Genomic DNA, 18,480 nt, shown 5'->3' on the forward strand with positions numbered 1-18,480 from the left:
CTGGCCTTGGCTTACATTATGTTATCTGCTACTTGAGGGACATGTGGCCATAGACAGCTGGCGTTGGCTTACATTATGTTATCTGCTTCTTAAGATACATGTGACCACAGACAGCTGGCCTTGGCTTACATTATGTTATCTGCTACTTGAGGAACACGTGACCATAGACAGCTGGTGTTGGCTTACATTATGTTATCTGCTACTTGAGGGACATGTGACCATAGACAGCTGGCGTTTGCTTACATTATGTTATCTGCTGCTTGAGGGACATATGAGCATAGACAGCTGGCGTTGGCTTACATTATGTTATCTGCTGCTTGAGGGACATGTGACCACAGACAGCTGGTGTTGGCTTACATTATGTTATCTGCTACTTGAGGGACATGTGACTAAAGACAGCTGGCGGTGGCTTACATTATGTTATCTGCTGCTTGAGGGACATGTGACCACAGACAGCTGAAGTTGGCTTACATTATGTTATCTGCTACTTGTGGGACATGTGATCATAGACAGCTGGCATTGGCTTACATTATGTTATCTGCTACTTGTGGGACATGTGACCACAGACAGCTGGCGTTGGCTTACATTATGTTATCTGCTACTTGTGGGACATGTGACCACAGACAGCTGACGTTGGCTTACATTATGTTATCTGCTACTTGTGGGACATGTGACCACAGACATCTGATGTTGGCTTACATTATGTTTTCTGCTACTTGAGGGACATGTGACCACAGACAGCTGATGTTGGCTTACATTATGTTTTATGCTACTTGAGTGACATGTGACGACAGACAGCTGGCGTTGGATTACATTATGTTATCTGCTACTTGAGGGACATGTGACCACAGACAGCTGGCATTGGCTTACATTATGTTATCTGCTACTTGAGGGACATGTGACCACAGAGAGCTAGCGTAGGCTTAAATTATGTTATCTGCTACTTGAGGGACATGTGACCACAGACAGCTGGCGTAGGCTTAAATTATGTTATCTGCTACTTGAGGGACATGTGACCACAGACAGCTGACGTTGGCTTACATTATGTTATCTGGTTCTTCAGGGACATGTGACCATAGACAGCTGACATTGGCTTACATTATGTTATCTGCTACTGGAGGGACATGTGACAACAGACAGCTGACGTTGGCTTACATTATGTTATCTGCTACTGGAGGGACATGTGACCACAGACAGCTGGTGTTGGCTTACATTATGTTATCTGCTACTTGAGGAACATGTCACCACAGACAGCTGGTGTTGGCTTACATTATGTTATCTGCTACTTGAGGAACATGTGACCACAGACAGCTGGCGTTGGGTTACATTATGTTATCTGCTACTTGAGGGACATGTGACCCCAGACAGCTGACATTGGCTTACATTATGTTATCTGCTACTTGAGGGACATGTGACCACAGACAGCTGGCATTGGTTTACATTATGTTATCCAGCTACTTGAGGGACATGTGATCATAGACAGCTGGCATTGGTTTACATTATGTTATCCTGCTACTTGAGGGACATGTGATCATAGACAGCTGGCCTTAGCTTACATTATGTTATCTGCTACTTGAAAGACATGTCACCATAGACAGCTGGCGTTGGCCTATATTATGTTATCTGCTATTTAAGGGACATGTGACCATGGACTGCTAGTTATGATTATTATGTTATCTGCTACTGGAGGGACATGTGACCACAGACAGCTGACGTTGGCTTACATTATGCTATCTGCTACTTGAGGGACATGTGACCACAGACAGTTGACATTGGCTTACATTATGTTATCTGCTACTTGAGGGACATGTGACCACAGACAGCTGACGTTGGCTTACATTATGTTATCTGCTACTTGAGGGACATGTTACCACAGACAGCTGACATTGGCTTACATTATGTTATCTGCTACTTGAGGGACATGTGACCATAGACTGCTGGTGTAAGATTACATTATGTTATCTGCTACTGGAGGGACATGTGACCACAGACAGCTGACGTTGGCTTACATTATGTTATCAGCTACTTGAGGGACATGTGACCACAGACAGCTGACGTTGGCTTACATTATGTTATCTGCTACTGGAGGGACATGTGACTACAGACAGCTGGCGTAGGCTTACATTATGTTATCTGCTACTTTAGGGACATGTAACCACAGACAGCTGGTGTTGGCTTATTATGTTATCTGCTACTTGAGGGACATGTGACCACAGACAGCTGACATTGGCTTACGTTATGTTATCTGCTACTTGAGGGACATGTGACCACAGACAGCTGACATTGGCTTACATTATGTTATCCTGCTACTTGAGGGACATGTGACCATAGACAGCTGGCCTTAGCTTACATTATTTTATCTGCTACTTGATAGACATGTGACCATAGACAGCTGGCGTTGGCCTACATTATGTTATCTGCTACTTGAAGGACATGTGACCACAGACAGCTGACATTGGCTTACATTATGTTATCTGCTACTTGAGGGACATGTGACCACAGACAGCTGACATTGGCTTACATTATGTTATCCTGCTACTTGAGGGACATGTGACCATAGACAGCTGGCCTTAGCTTACATTATGTTATCTGCTACTTGAGAGACAAGTGACCATAGACAGCTGGCGTTGGCCTACATTATGTTATCTGCTACTTGAGGGACATGTGACCACAGACAGCTGACATTGGCTTACATTATGTTATCTGCTACTTGAGGGACATGTGACCACAGACAGGCATTGGCTTACATTATGTTATCTGCTACTTGAGGGACATGTGACAATAGACAGTTGACGTTGGCTTACATAATGTTATCTGCTACTTGAGGGACATGTGACCATAGACAACTGGCATAGGCTTACATTATTTCATCTGCTACTTGAGGGACATATGACCACAGAAAGCTGGTGTTAACTATTATGTTATCTGCTACTTGAAGGACATGTGACCATAGACATATCTCCTTGTAGAAGAGGAAGATATTTTCTGAAATTGTAACAAGAACTTTCATGGAATGTACAAATGAAAGTAATTCACTTTAATGAATTTCCCACACATCACTCATGCTTATTCCTAACCACAATCTTGCTGTGTAACCTCAGGAAATTAATACATCTAAATACTGTGAGTCCTGCTTCTGGGCTTTGGGCGAAGTTAACTCCCCGCGGTTTCTGTAATTCTCACACAACCTTGTTGGTTACTTGCTCTCATGTACTTTACCTACGGGCGTTTTTGTCATGTAATCACACAGTTGTGCTGTTTTTGCTGCTTTTCTCACTTTTGTCATGTCCAGTAGTCCGTGTTACCTCCTCACTAAATACACTTTCCATCAGCACATGAAAAGATTTCTGCAACTTATTCTTGAAATCTTTTCCCATGAAGACATACAGGATGGGATTGACACAGCAGTTGGCATATGCCAGTCCCTGTGATAAGTGGTCAAGTGCCCTTAAGGTTGGGCTTTCTAGAAAAAGCATACCAATGCCGACAATGTGGTAGGGGGCCCAGGACACACAAAATGCAATAACTATACCCGTTGCTACTTTCCGTGTTTTGCTGCCCACTTTGCCAAATCTGGAGTTCTGCAGCTTCCAGCCTAGGCAGAGGTAGCAGGCAGTGATGATCAAAAATGGTAAAAAGAACCCTAAAATAGCACGGGTTACTGTTACAGTAATGATGGCATTAGTTGAAGTGGAAGCCTCAATGCGATTTATATCGTTATATATATATGTTTCGAACGTTCCTTCTCTTGTATCAAAGTTGTCAATAGGATAAGCCCCAGACACGTCAAAATACTCCTCATTTTGGTAAACTCCTCCAGGAACGGGATTGACCATGTTCAGCTTGATATCAGTCATTTCCCATGAAGTGGCATTTTTGTTGATGAAAAAATCGCCCCGGATATTGTAGCTATAATTCAAATTAATTTCCCCATCATAGTTGTAGACACAATGAGTAGTTTCATCTATTAATAATGTTTCCCTATAGAGGAATACAGGAAGACACATCAGAAAGGAGAGTAGCCAGATACAAACACATGCAAGCCAAGCTTTTTGTACAGTGCGATTATTCTGTGACCAAACCGGCTTAACCACAAGAAGACATCGGTCCACACTGATGGTTACAAGGGTGAAAACGCTAGCGAACATGTTGAGGATAACAATGGATGGTAGCAGCTTGCAGAGGATGGAGCCATATGGCCATACGTCATGAAGGACCTCAACAGAAATGGAGAAAGGAAGAGACAGGCAGCAAATCAGGTCAGCTACAGCAAGGTTCCAAAACCAGACCGTGTTCACCGTCCTTCTCATTTTCACGCTTGTAACCCATATCACCAAGCTGTTTCCTGGCACACCGAAAATAAATGTAACAGCTAATATGATCATGGTGACTATTTGTTCTGGACCATAGTGACCCACTAATGTTGAATCTTGACCAATGTCACTGACGTTCAAGGCTGATAGCATTGTGGCCAAATAAGGTTTTCCAACTATCACTTTGTTGTCCTGAAAAAAGGAAACAAAACAAAACAGATGATCAATGCAAAGCAATCATAGTCCAGCATGTTTTATATTTCCTGTGTAAGTGAATGCAGTGCTGCTATGTAACATTTAGACAGGGTAATGCTGTGATTTGCAATCTGACATTACTGACACTCACAGACAACATGTACAGTATATTCATTTGGTTTACATACTTCTGACGCAAAAACAAAATTGATGCTTACATGATAAAGGCCTAGATTACAAGTTTTGCGGTTTGGTGCGGTACGGCTATACGGCTGAAACATTCACCTTTGTGTGTGGAATATGCAGGTCTCCCGTATTATAAGTTGCTGCGGTACAGCTATACCGCAAGCGTTTTAACCTATGCAACTCTCCATTCCGCCCTCAAAAAATGGCTTTTGAGTGCGGGATTTTCATAGCGCCCGTATTACAGGTTGTACAGTCCGGCTAAAATGCTTGCTTTATAGTCTATAGCGTTGCAATGCATTCCACAATCTGAGAGCAGTAGTTATGGATTTTGCGAAACAAAAATGTTTTACAAAACTCATAACTAAAATGTTACTGTTACGGTATAACCCTGATATCGAGGGTTAATACCAGATGAAAGATGCCCTTAATACAGGAATAGCAACACACGAACCCAGTTAATACACGGAACGGGGAAAATACACAAAATCCTTCTCTCCTGGAACAGGCAAAAGAATAATTCAAAGTAGCACTTCCCCCCAAACACGAGACCAAGCTCCGTCTTGGGGGTAAAACAGTGAACAGCCAGAGCTGTGGGTTTAGTGTTCTTAAATACACATTTTTACACATTAGTACCACCCACAGGGTTTTGTAAAACAACCAATAAACACATACAATACTCTCAGACACTCCCACACAAAATCCTCCCCTCTGCCTGTGATACAATTACCTTACACAATGGGTGGTGCAATTAGCTTACACAGTGGTTGATGCAGTTACCTTACACAATGGTTGATACAATTACCTTACACAGTGGTTGATGCAGTTACCTTACACAATGGTTGATACAGTAACCTTATACAATGGTTAATGTAATTATCACAGACAGAGAAATACAGTTCAATTGCTATGGAGCCAAAGTCTTTCATTATACAAATGGGCTACATGGGATAGCTATCTGGGGTATCACTGTTCAAATAGGGCAAGTACTGAATGACCCGGCTTTCGTGTCTTTGCAGGGGAAAAGTAAGCATTTCAACATGGGGCCATAGTCTAAAGGCAGCAGGCATGCAACCAGGCTCCTCCAATGCACAGTGGCGAGATTGGTCTCGTCACATCTCTCCCCTTTTCCAAACAGACTAACAGGGTATCTGACCTCCTGCTGGTCAGTGCCCTGGTTAGTCCAGCAACCCACCCACAAAACAATCAGCAGTACAGCCCACCCACAATAAATAGTCACTACACCTGGGTAGAGGAGAAACTTGTCCATGTCCAGGTGCCTCACTACGGCTGTGTGGGGGACTGGTACGCTGAATTGGTGGGTTGCGAGGTGGGCAGAGACCAGCTGTACTCTGCCCTGGTGCCAGCACTACCATGGAAGTAGCCTGGTGGGAGCCTGGTTGCTGGAGGGGGAGACTGACTGTCTTCCCTTTGGATACATAGCTGTGCTGCTGGAGGGGGAGACCGATCATCTCCCCTTTGGACAAAGCACCATGCTGCTGTGGGGGAGATTGACTGTCTCCCCTTTGGCTAAACAGCCCTGTTGCTGGGGGACAGGACCGACTGTCCCTACCCCCTGTGCTGTAAGTGCAGAGATCACGGTCCCATCTGCACAGTTGTGGGGCTTACTGTCTCCCCCTGGTGCGTTAAGCTGCAGCTGGGGAGAGGGGGTAACAAGCTCCTCTCCCAACCATACTTCCAGCTACTGGGGAATGGAGACTGGGCTCCCAATTCACTGCATCTCACTCTGCTGATGGGGGCAGAACAAACTGTCTCTGCCCCCTGTAACTCAGCCTGCCGCTGGGGAATGGAGACTGGGCTCCCAATTCCCTGCATATTCCTCTGCTGCTGGGGGACAGGACCAACTGTCTCTGCCCCCTGTAACTCAGCCTGCCGCTGGGGAATGGAGTCTGAGCTCCCAATTCCCTGCAGGACTGGTGGAGAGACCTCGGTCCCATCTCTACCAGCCACCTGGGGTCCTTCCCAGTAAGACTCCACAATATCTTCCCAGCTGAATGGATCTGGATCTGGGTCTTTCACCTTGCTGTCCTGCTGAGCCTTCCCAATGGAGTGGAAGAGATCTCGGTAGTCCTGCTCCAGTTCCCACTCCAGGGCTGCTAAGTGAGCCAGGTCTGGCTCTACCTCATGGGGGTCAGCCCAGTCATGCCTAGCCTCCCTCTCATAGAAAATGTCCTGAAGTCTGGTCTGCACAGGGCTCCCGAAGTCAGGCTCTGCAAAGGACTCCCATAACAAGCCAGGACCATCAAACTCCTCTCCCTCTGGTTTGTCATGCTCGGCTGTCTAGGGTATATACTGTGCCATATACCACCAGAGCGCCTGGTAGGCATCCTCCAGTCATAGCTCCTGCCATACCCGGTGCTCTAGTTCCTTCACCCATTCCTCCAGGGGCTGCTCTCCCAGGAAGGGCATCCACAGGGCCACTTGCTTCTGCAACCGCTGCTCTTGACTGGGGAGACTCTCACCCCGCTGGTATTGTACATTATCCAGGGCCTGGTACCAGATGCCTTTCCTTAATGCATCCCGGCCATCCAGGTCCTCCTCCTCATATAACACTGCTGGTTCCATTCTGTTGCTTTTAGGGTCGCTGTACTGGGACATGCGTTGCCCCCAACTTTTAAATCCCCGGATGTGTAGTTGCTCTTCTGGGCGATGAGGACAATCCCGTCGCTTGCCACCAGTTGTTACGGTATAACCCTGATATCGAGGGTTAATACCAGATGAAAGATGCCCTTAATACGGGAATAGCAACACACGAACCCAGTTAATACACCGAACGGGGAAAATACACGAAATCCTTCTCTCCTGGAACAGGCAAAAGAATAATTCAAAGTAGCACTTCCCCCCAAACACGAGACCAAGCTCCGTCTTGAGGGTAAAACAGTGAACAGCCAGAGCTGTGGGTTTATTGTTCTTAAATACACATTTTTACACATTAGTACCACCGACAGGGTTTTGTAAAACAACCAATAAACACATACAATACTCTCAGACACTCCCACACAAAATCCTCCCCTCTGCCTGTGATACAATTACCTTACACAATGGGTGGTGCAATTACCTTACACAATGGTTGATGCAGTTACCTTACACAATGGTTGATACAATTACCTTACACAATGGTTGATGCAGTTACCTTACACAATGGTTGATGCAGTTACCTTACACAATGGTTGATACAATTACCTTACACAATGATTGATGTAATTATCACAGACAGAGAAATACAGTTCAATTGCCATGGAGCCAAAGTCTTTCGTTATACAAATGGGCTACATGGCATAGCTATCTGGGGTATCACTGTTCAAATAGGGCAAGTACTGAATGACCCAGCTTTCGTGTCTTTGCAGGGGAAAAGTAAGCATTTTAACATGGGGCCATAGTCTAAAGGCAGCAGGCGGGCAACCAGGCTCCTCCAATGCACAGTGGTGAGATTGGTCTCGTCACAGTTACAAAGTACACTAACCCATAAACTACCTATTAACCCCTAAACCGCCAAGCCCCGCATCGTAAATACTATATTACACCTATTAACCCCTAATCCGCTGCCTACCCACCCACCCACATTGCCGACACTAAATAAACCTATTAACCCCTAAACCACTGACCCCCCACATCTCCAACACTAAATAAACCTATTAACCCTTAAACCGCTGGCCCCCCACATCCCAATTACTATGTTACACCTATTAACCCATAAACCACCGGCCCCCAACATTGCCAACACTAACATAAAGTATTTACCCCTAAACCGCCGGCCCCCACATTGCAAAGACTAAAATTAACCTATTAATACCAAAACGGCCGCCCCCCCCCCCCACATCGCAAATCACTAAATTAAACTATTAGCCCCTAAAACTAACTATCCCCTATACTTTAAATTAAAATTACAATATTACTATCCTAAAATTAAAAAAAACTTACCTGTGAAATAAAATAAAAAAAGATTAAATAAACCTAACATAACTATTTTAATAAAATAAAATAAGAATAAAAAAAAACGAAATTACAAGATTAAAAAACCTAACTCTACGAAAAAAATAACAGCTCTTTTTAGACCGCTGCTTCGTAAATGCTGTTTCCTGGGAGCCATTCAGCCCTTGATAAATCGACCCCCATGAGTAAATGGGTGGGAACAAGTTAAAGGGACTCTGAACCCAAATTATTTCTTTCGTGATTCAGATAGAGCAGCAATTTTAAGCAACTTTCTAATTTACTCCTATTATTCTTTTCATTCTCTTGGTATCTTTATTTGAAATGCAAGAATATAAGTTTAGATGCCGGCCCATTTTTGGTGAACAACCTGGGTTGTTCTTGCAGATTGGTGGATAAATTCACCCACCAATAAACAAGTGCTTTCCATGGTCTGAACCAAAAAAAAGCTTAGATGCCTTCTTTTTCAAATAAAGATAGCAAGAAAACGAAGAAAAATTGATAATCGGAGTAAATTAGAAAGTTGCTTAAAACTGCATGCTCTATCTGAATCACGAAAGAAAAAAAATGGGTTCAGTGTCCCTTTAATGCTAATTACCAACCACTAAGACTGTAGGACTTTTCTGTCAAAAGCTATCCCAAAAGAAAAGAGAGTACCAGCAAGTTGCTTCCATCAACACAACAGAAAAACACAACGTAGAAACGAATCTAGTAAATGAGACTGTAAGAAATCTGTAAGGAATTTAAAGTGACAGTAAACTCAACAATGTGTTATTGTTTAAAAATATAGCTAATCCCTTTATTACCCACAGAAAACATGGTTATATTAATTCACTTTTTATCTTTGTGATTACCTTACATCTAAGCATCTTCTGACAGCCCCCTGATCACGTCTTTTTATTTATTATCATTTAAGCCAATTAGTGCGAGAGCTCAATGTTAGCTATATGGCTCACATGAACTAGTACTCCCCTGTTGTGAAAAGCTAAAAAAAAACTTGTAATCAAGGGGCTGTCTTTAGTGACTTAGGAACAGGCAGAAATTTAGAGGCTTAAAGGTTATAAAGTACATTAATATAACAATGTTGGTTGTGCAAAGCTGGGGAATGGGCAGTAAAGGCGTTATCTATCTTTTTAAACAATAAAAAAAATTGTGTTGGCTGTGCCTTTAATGACTGCTTTAACCTGGAAGCTAAAGTAACGACTGCAGACTTGTGACTCATACATGGACAAATGAAAAAGAACCATAAACTTAAATTTAAAGAAAAAAGATCTTAAAAGAAAATAGGATAAGACAGCGAAAGAAACAGCATGGCAACCTAAGGGTTAAGGCTAGAATGAGTGAGATAGGAGTAGGGGGCTGGGTGGAGAAGCTAGTGCAACATTGAGTCCCTGGCCTTACCTTAAAAAGAGCTGCACGTAGCTTCCTGTCCCTCTTTCTCCTTGGGTCCTGAAGCAGAGACCCCTTTTTTCTTTGCTTTGGAAATCCTAGGCCTTGTTCAATCCAACATCATGCATCGTTCCAGAAGATCTGTCTTGCCTCCAGTACGGTTCCAGGAGCTGCAGTTTGCATCACCTGCAAGGAAAAAGCAAGATAAGCAGATAAGTAACCTGGAAATAGATGATGATAGTGAGGATACTATTGCACCTACACAGTATAGCAAGACAACTACTGCTAATCCCCACGCACCTCTTGGCCTAACTCAGCCACCTCCTGCCACTGACACGAGCAGTGTGTCTGTTCCTATTAATACCATCTTACCTGGCATTGTCCCTGAGTCCCCAGTTAACCTGTTAATTCCTGCTACTACAGGATCTATGGCCAGTCCAGTCATTAATGGTTCAGGAAATCCAGGGCCTTCAGGGCCACATGGGGACCAAATCGTTGGTTTAGTTACCCTTCCTCCACCTTCTAACCTCTTACCTGCATCTTCTGTTGCATCCTTGTTTGCTGCCATCCCTCCGACTGCCGCATCTGCTGTTTCTTCTTTTCTGGCGTCCATTGCGGCTGCTATGGCTCCATCTTCTTCTCTTCTGTCTTCCTCCATTCTGGTTGGCCAAATCCCAGTACCGGAAGTCGTCTCCGGAAGTCCCGCTCCTTCTGGTGACATCACAAATCACCATTCGCGGGTAAGCATCGGAACCACGCGGTCGGGTCCTCAGGAGCTTGTAAGAGGTGAGCACCAAGAGAGGACACCGGCAGTGGTAGGATTGGCGCAGTTAGGGCCGGACAGTCAGCAGGCTTTGGGCACAATCCAGCAGCGGGCACAATCATCACGCATAAATGGTAGATGCGGGCCAGCAGGGGGCGGAACTATCCAGAAGGGTCAATTGGGCCGCAAAAGGGTTTCATGGAAGCCACATGTGAATACTCGTAATAGGGGTGGGACCCAAGCAAGGGGTGCTTATCCGATCACAAAGTGGGGCTCATTCTGTTGCAACTGCCAGAATTAACAATAAAAGAGCTGACAGTAGCAATAAGAGAAACTCTTCAGTGTCTGATTCTATAAACCCTAACACGGTAGTAATGTGAGTGGAAGTGAATTGAGTGTGGCTGGTGATACTGCAAGTATGAATGTTTTTCCTTTGGCGCACGCACATACTAATTCTGGCACAAATGATAATGTCAATAATGCGGTTCCGGTACAGGGCAGTGTGAATGCTTCTTTAGGAAATATCATAAATAGGCAAAATATAAGCAGCATGCATACGCTGCAGGATACTAACACCAGCCAGGTTGGAACGCATCTCAGTTAGGTCAATATAGTGCTGCTCATTCATCTACTGAATCACAGGTAGGGCATGTTGCTAGTCAGAATATACCAGCAAATGCAAATCCTCCCATTTCCCATGTCCGCAGTGCTCCTGAATTGTTTTCTTTTTTGCAGGGTGTGATTCAGCCGGAAGAATCCTTTCCAGTTATGGCCACAGCACCTGAACTGTCTGCAGCATCTAATACCTCAGTCCAGATGCCTTCTCCTGCGCGGCCTACTCCCCAGGTCCCAGACGCTTCTCCAGTTCGAGCGGCTTTGGCGTTAGCGAGGCAGGAACCACCTTTGATGGCTGCTGGTGAGTCACACATTTTTACACATGTTAGAACTGACTCTGCTGATTCCTCACTGTCCGAATCTGATTTGGATAGTGACACTTCTTTGGGTTTAAAGGGGAAGGGACAAAAACGTATGTATAGCATGGTAAAAAAAAATGGAGCCTTTAGACAGTCCGCCCCTGCCCCATCCTCACTAAATCCTGTAGTCGATCAGTTAACCCCAAAAAGGTAAGCGTAGAAACGCCTCATGCTGGGCATTCCAAGAAAACAGGTGTGATAAGGGAGGTACCTGTAGTTTCAGACATACTGGTAAGTTCTGCAGTGGCCCCCACCCAGGGTGTGGTTGCAGGGAAAAAGAGAGTGCGAATAATAGGCCCCAACTCAGAAACACTACTGTCCAGAAAGGCTTCCTCTCCAGTGAGGGTGCACGCCCTTGAACCTTGGCTGCGTCTTTACCCTGACCGTCAGGCTGCTGATTTGCTCTTGGACGTTTTTTCACGTGGTTTTCAGATCCCTGTATCTTCAAGAATCAGGGGTTCAGATAACTACTATAACCTGCGTTCGGTGTACCAATACCCTCAGATAGTATAAGACAAGTTAGTAAAATAATTGAACCTGGGGCATATGATTGGCCCCTTCCCCCATCCTCTGTTTGCCAACTTTATTGTGTCACCTTTAGGACTAGTCCCTAAGAAGGAACCAGGAAAATTTTGCCTAATACAGCACCTCCCCTATCCCAAAGGAAGTTCAGTGAATGATGCCATTGATCCTGAGCTTAGCTTTGTGCGCTATCAATCTTTTGATAGCACGCTGGAGCTAGTTAAGGGAGTCGGGAGAGGTGCTCTGTTGGCAAAATTGGATATTGAGTCTGCTTTTCGCTTGTTGCCCCTACACCCTTCAGCCTTTCCACTTATGGGATGTAAATTTGATGGTGGTTTCTACGTGGATCGCTGCCTTCCTATGGGTTGTGAAATTTCTTGTGCACTATTTGAGAAGAGGGATCTCGTAGCACACTACCTAGACGATTTCTTGATAGTGGGTCAGGAGGGGTCGAACGACTGTCTGGGTGTGATGAATGGAATGCGTAGGCTCATGTTCCACTTCAGTGTTCCCCTTGCGGATGGCAAATCGCAAGGTCCTTGCACCTATTTGACGTTTTTAGGTATTGAAATCGGTACCATAAACATGGTATGCAGGCTTCCTTTAGATAAGGTGCAGGGTATGCTGGAGGCTGTTCAAGCGACTGTCTCCTCTAAATACATTACATTAAAGCAATTGCAGTCCCTCCTTGGCCTTCTTAACTTTGCCTGCAGAGTTATTCCTATGGGGAGGGTTTTTAATCGTAGGTTGGAGAGTAAACTTTGTGGAAGAGTTAACCCATCGGAAAAAATTTACTTCTCGCGGGGCATGGTAGCTGACCTAAAAGTATGGGTGTCTTTTCAAAAGAACTTCAATGGCACTCTCTTTTGGCACTCTGCTCCTATCTCTAGCCAGCTTTTACACCTTTTTACCGATGCGGCTGGGTCTCGGGGTTATGGGGCATATTTTCGGGGGGCATGGAGTGCAGGCCCCTGGCCTACAGATTGGAAGGATAGAGGGTTAACTCGCGATCTCACGCTCCTCAAAATTTTTCCCATAGTCTTGGCCGTTGAGCTCTGGGGGAAGCAATTTGCAAACAGAACGGTTGTCTTCTGGACGGATAACCTAAGTGTCGTGCATGCAGTCAATGGCTTATCAGCCACCTCGGCCACAGTGGTTTGCTTGCTACGGCACTTGGTGTTACGCTGTCTAGAACTTAACATTCAGTTTCAGTCGCAGCATGTCCCCGGCGTGAATAATGTAATTGCTGACTCGCTATCAAAGTTTGATTGGATAACATTTAAGCGCCTTGCGCCCCATGCTGCTAGAGTGGGCTTACCCTGTCCCGGTTTCCTTTGGCAGCTTCTGAACCCTGGATAACCCTGCTCCCTATAGTACGTGCCTCTCTATCCCCATCCACTTGGCATTGGAAGGAATGGGACTTGTTTTGTCAGGACAGGAAGGCAGAAGTGGCTGAGGCATCGCAAGTCACCTTGTATGATTGGCTGGTGAGTTTGTGGAATGACGGTGCCCGCCAGGGCGCTATTCATTCTCACCTGGCAGCTTTAAGTTTTTTCTACCGCACACTTTCCCTGCCCATACCTACTAACTCTTTCTTTGTGCGCCAAGTGGTAAAGAGCTTGGGTCGTTCTCAACCAAAGCAAAAGGATGTTAGGGAGCCCATCACTCATGACCGCTTGCAGAAGTTGGTTAGTGCTTTGGAATCCGTATGCTTTTCTCCATATGAAATTCTTTTGTTTTGCACAGCTTTTATACTGGCATATTCCGCAGCCCTTTGTATAGGTGAGCTAGTGTCCCCTTCTAAGCAGCATGCCAGCAGAGGTGTCCAGCTCCAGCATATCAAAGCATCCCTAGAGTCATTATTGCTTTTTATCCCCCGGTCTAAAACAGATCAACAAGGTAAAGGTCTTTGGATGACCATTCAGAAGACAGAGGGCAGCTGTTATTCTGTGCTATTAGTTAATCAGTTCTTAGGAATCCGCCCCAAGGTTTCAGGTTCTTTCCTCGTATATGAGGATGGTACATCGTTATCCCAGTTCCGGAGGGTTCTGGCTCAAACGGCTCCTCTGGCCGGCCTTGATCCTTCAAAAATTGCTCCGCACTCCTTCCACATAGGCGCAGCTATAAATGCAGACCTGTCAGGCGCTTCAATTGACTCAATCAAGCGCTTAGGCAGGTGGCGCTCGACCAAATATAAAGGCTACGTTCACCCAATCGTTTAATGTTGTTTGTTACCTTGTTACAGTTACTAACGTTGTTTGTTTTTTCAGGAGTACCCCCAGGCGCTAGGCGGATATGGATCGTGGGGCACTCGTACGTGCATTGGGCGTCAATTCATTCCTTATTCCTTCCTGAGGGCCAAAACCTTGGGTTCCCCTCTTCCAGAGCGCCAGTTAGGTGGTTAGGGGAGAGGGGGATGTGTTGGCCTAGACTCCCCTCCCTTTTATCCGAGGCCCTGGTACGTTGGGGTAAACCTCATATTGTCATTTTGCATTTAGGGGGCAATGACTTAGGTTCCCTCCCGGTTCTGCAGCTTATAAAAAGTATGCAGGCTTATATTAGCTGGATCAGGACCCGTATTCCCAATGTTATTCTGGGCTGGTCTAATGTTATTCCAAGACTAGAATGGAGGCACATGTCATCCCATAGTGCAGCGTACAGGGTAAGGAAGAAAATTAATTCCACTATCAGTAGAACCGTCACAGAGCAGGGAGGCTTCGTGGTCAAAAATTATGCCTTAACGGCTGACAAATCAGCATATTACAGGAGAGATAGGTTTAATTTACAGGATGTAGCCTTAGATATTTTTGTTAGGGATATTCATAGGTCTTTTGTTCCCTTCCTGTAAGTCAGGTTGTGGTTTATGATGGCGACAAGTATATCATCTGAGATGCTATCTTGTGGCGGGATGTAGCGGCCCTGTTGCGTGGAGAGGGTGAACGGGGGGGGGGGTGATGACCAATCTAAAGAAGGGAGGGGCGGATAGCCTCAGGTGCACATGATATGCCCCTCCTTCCCCTCGTGGGTAGGTCACGTGATCTCAGCAACCCTTTAGTAGCATCTCCGTTGAGCAGAGGGAACCCTCCATCTGCTGCAGTTTCCGTTTTGGGCCGCTGACCTCCAGTAGCGCTGGGTTAGTTAACTCTTGCTTGCCGCCATCTTAGCCTTGACGGTTTCTATAGTTATGTTTATTAATATTTAATGAAAAAATTTAACCTGTGACGGTTTCAAATTTCCCATAAAGAAGTTGTTGTGTCTTTATTTATTATTATAGTTATACCTATTTAGGAGCTAAGTTATGTATATGTTATTATTCCCTCTCAGCTGGTAATGAGTGGTCAGCCTTTAATCCCTTAAGGAATCTCACAAGAAAAAGCAAACAAACCAGAGACTGCTGGTGAAAGATTGTAATAGAAGCAATCACTTTCAAAATAAACAAAATGTTTAAACCATTCATAAAAGAGTCTGTAAAACTCTGAAAACCACTCAGGTTCTCAGGAAGAGAAAATGTCTATTAGAGTTACCGAGACTAGATCTAGACCGCAGATCTGAATGTCAGAGATCTTATTGAAGAATTCCTGAAAATTCCTGAAAAATACTGGTAAAAGCCATGTTTATCACACCAGGAACAAGGAAAACTAACTTGTTGCAGGCTGCATTGCCTTAATAAAGGTCTCCACTATCTTGTCCAAACAAAATAAAACCTAGTTTAAGAATCAAGAGTTTAATCTATTGCAGTTAAATTGAAAGAACTGAAAAAAAGAATACTGAGTCAGTGGTAAAGACCAAGGGGTTGATTTATCAAGCCCCTTATGATGCTAATTCTGCGTGAGCCTTCAGGCTTGCTGGAATCAGGAGTTAAGAAGCAGCGGTCATAAGACCACTGCTCCTTAACTCGTCCGCCACCTCTGAGGCTGCGGTCTGCAATCAGTCCGATTGGGTTGATTGACACCCCCTGCTAGCGGACGATTGGCCGCGAGTATGCAGGGGGCAGCTTTGCACAAGCAGTTCACCAGAACTGCTTGTGCAATGTTAAATGCCAACAGCATATGCTGTCAGCATTCAGCGATGTCTGGCGGACATGATCTGCTACAGCAGATCATGTCCACCAGACATTAATAAATCGGCCCCTATGACTATAAGTGAAAACAGATGAAGGAATAAAAGGAAGCTAATTGAAATACTATCTACAGTAGCATTTAGAAACAGTAAATAAATATTCCTGACTCTAGCAAAGCATCTGAAAAAGAGAAGTCTAAATGACAAAAACGCCACCAACTTGTAGAAAACCCCTTGAAGGAGAAACCCTTTCCCCCAATTAAGAAATTGTTAACTTGGAGCAATCAGCCCCATGGGATGTGAAATGCAGAAAGATTACAGTGCTCAACTCAAGTCAAATTCAAGTGACTTCCTTAATTGGTAAGGAAACTAGAGGTTCCCCTTCAAAGAGCAAAATATACCACAGTAGTGACATTGTCTGGCTGAAAAAAACAAGTGTCTCATTTGAGAAAAGGCCAAGTCTGAGACCCAGGAAGATGGCATAAAGATCACAGAAAAATATTGGTAACCTCAGCTCCAGCGGTAACCAACTCGCTCTCCTCAAATTCTAGACTGAATTCTAACTCAAGAAACTGGCATCAGTAGAAATTATAGTTCAAAAGGGACTAATACAAAATTCCCCCAGAAGACTGGAGTGGTGAATAGACCACTAGAACAGAGACAACTGTACAGTGGAGTCTAAAAGGATTACTAAGAAACTAGAATGTAATCTCTGCACTATGGAATCAAAAGCCAAAGTGATAAGGCTGGTATAAAACATGCAAAGCGAAAGAAAAAATATCTGATGGTGAAACCATTCACCCAAAACTTCCATACATAGAGCAAATATAGAAGAATGAACAAGCTGTTGGAACTTGGATCTGCATTGATCCGTAAGAGAAAGTCGCATGATACAGTCTACAAAGACTCTCAGAAATAAAACTCATATATTCCATAGTTGCTAACTGTCCCAGTTTTGCCGGGACAGTTCCTGAATTTGGGACCCAGTCCCGGCCATTTAAATGTCTCAGACAGTCCCAGCAATTCCCTGGGCTTCAGAGGCAGTGGCAACACAATGTGGTGGTTGTCGGGAGCTGTAGTTCGACCAATGTTCTTGCATTAGTGCTGATTTGAGACTCATGTTGAATGCTGCGCAGGGAATTCTAGTCCTCGCGTCAATATTTTTGCATGTGCTATTTTTGGGTTTTAGTTTGCAGTGGTTGGTGGGGATTGTTGTCATTTAAAACTAACTTTGCTTGAGATTGTTAGGTTACTATATGGTGGCTAATGGGAGATGTAGTATGGTGTCTTGTTCCGGGCCGGTGGTCGTTACATCTCGTCATCTAGTAAGGTTGTAGCTAGGGCCCTCGGGAGCAGTAAGTCTCCTGCGGCTCTGCATGGCCAGGAGCTACAGTCTGCTTGCCGCCTCTATATATCAGCTGTTGCTGAGGGGCCAGGGCCGGGGAGCTATGATGCGCAGTGCAGGGAGGACCAGACAGGAGAAATACGGGGAGCGGGTGGGGAGACAACACGCAGTGGACAGGAGGCCCTTCAGTACCACGCAGATAAGAAGAGTAAATTGCTGTTTATGATCAGGGCAAGACAGCGGCATCGAGGTCGAATGGTTTCAGAACTAGCACAGCAAAATGTGACACTTACTCTGTACCACACCACTCATTAGAGCTGTACATCATACCTTAAAATAACCATCATGGCATGTGCAGTGCCGGGACTATAACTTCTAGAGTGCTATTCCTGGCTTCCATATACCTGTTTGGGAATCGTAACACTCGTGGTAAACTCTTTTTTTATGGTGGTATAGATTAGAGTAATGTAAATCAAACAGAGTAGTGAGGGGACGCACAATATAAAGGATATAGCATATAGAAGGATGTCAATTCATACAAATATATATATGACAAAAATAGATAATAGTTGACAATAGGCACAAAATCCCAAACACAGAGTCCAACACTGTTTAATGTCTATAATATTTAAAGGGGACACAAGTATCAACGGCTGCTCTCCTCCTCACAGACGTATCCATGTAGAACTATGAAGAAAGCATAAGACAGAGGGATGCCTCATGTGTATATCAGCATATTCAAATATGAACATATGAATATTCAAGCCAAATTTGTACTCACATTTG

General features: G+C 44.6%; 1 protein-coding gene across 1 annotated transcript in view; it reads right to left on the reverse strand.

Moving 5' to 3' along the window:
• Window positions 1-3,016: 3,016 nt before the first annotated feature.
• Window positions 3,017-18,480, reverse strand: part of LOC128640323 (C3a anaphylatoxin chemotactic receptor) — a 39,826-nt gene continuing 24,362 nt past the window's right edge. Inside the window, exons 2-3 of the mRNA XM_053692813.1 lie at window positions 10,044-10,217; window positions 3,017-4,505 (exon numbers count right to left, since the gene is read on the reverse strand). Coding sequence (XP_053548788.1) covers window positions 3,243-4,466 — 1,224 coding nt within the window. The 5' untranslated portion in view covers window positions 4,467-4,505; window positions 10,044-10,217 and the 3' untranslated portion in view covers window positions 3,017-3,242. The remainder of the gene's footprint in view (window positions 4,506-10,043; window positions 10,218-18,480) is intronic.

This window comes from Bombina bombina, chromosome 9 (assembly GCF_027579735.1).
Source record: "Bombina bombina isolate aBomBom1 chromosome 9, aBomBom1.pri, whole genome shotgun sequence".
In the NCBI taxonomy this organism is placed as follows: domain Eukaryota; kingdom Metazoa; phylum Chordata; class Amphibia; order Anura; family Bombinatoridae; genus Bombina; species Bombina bombina.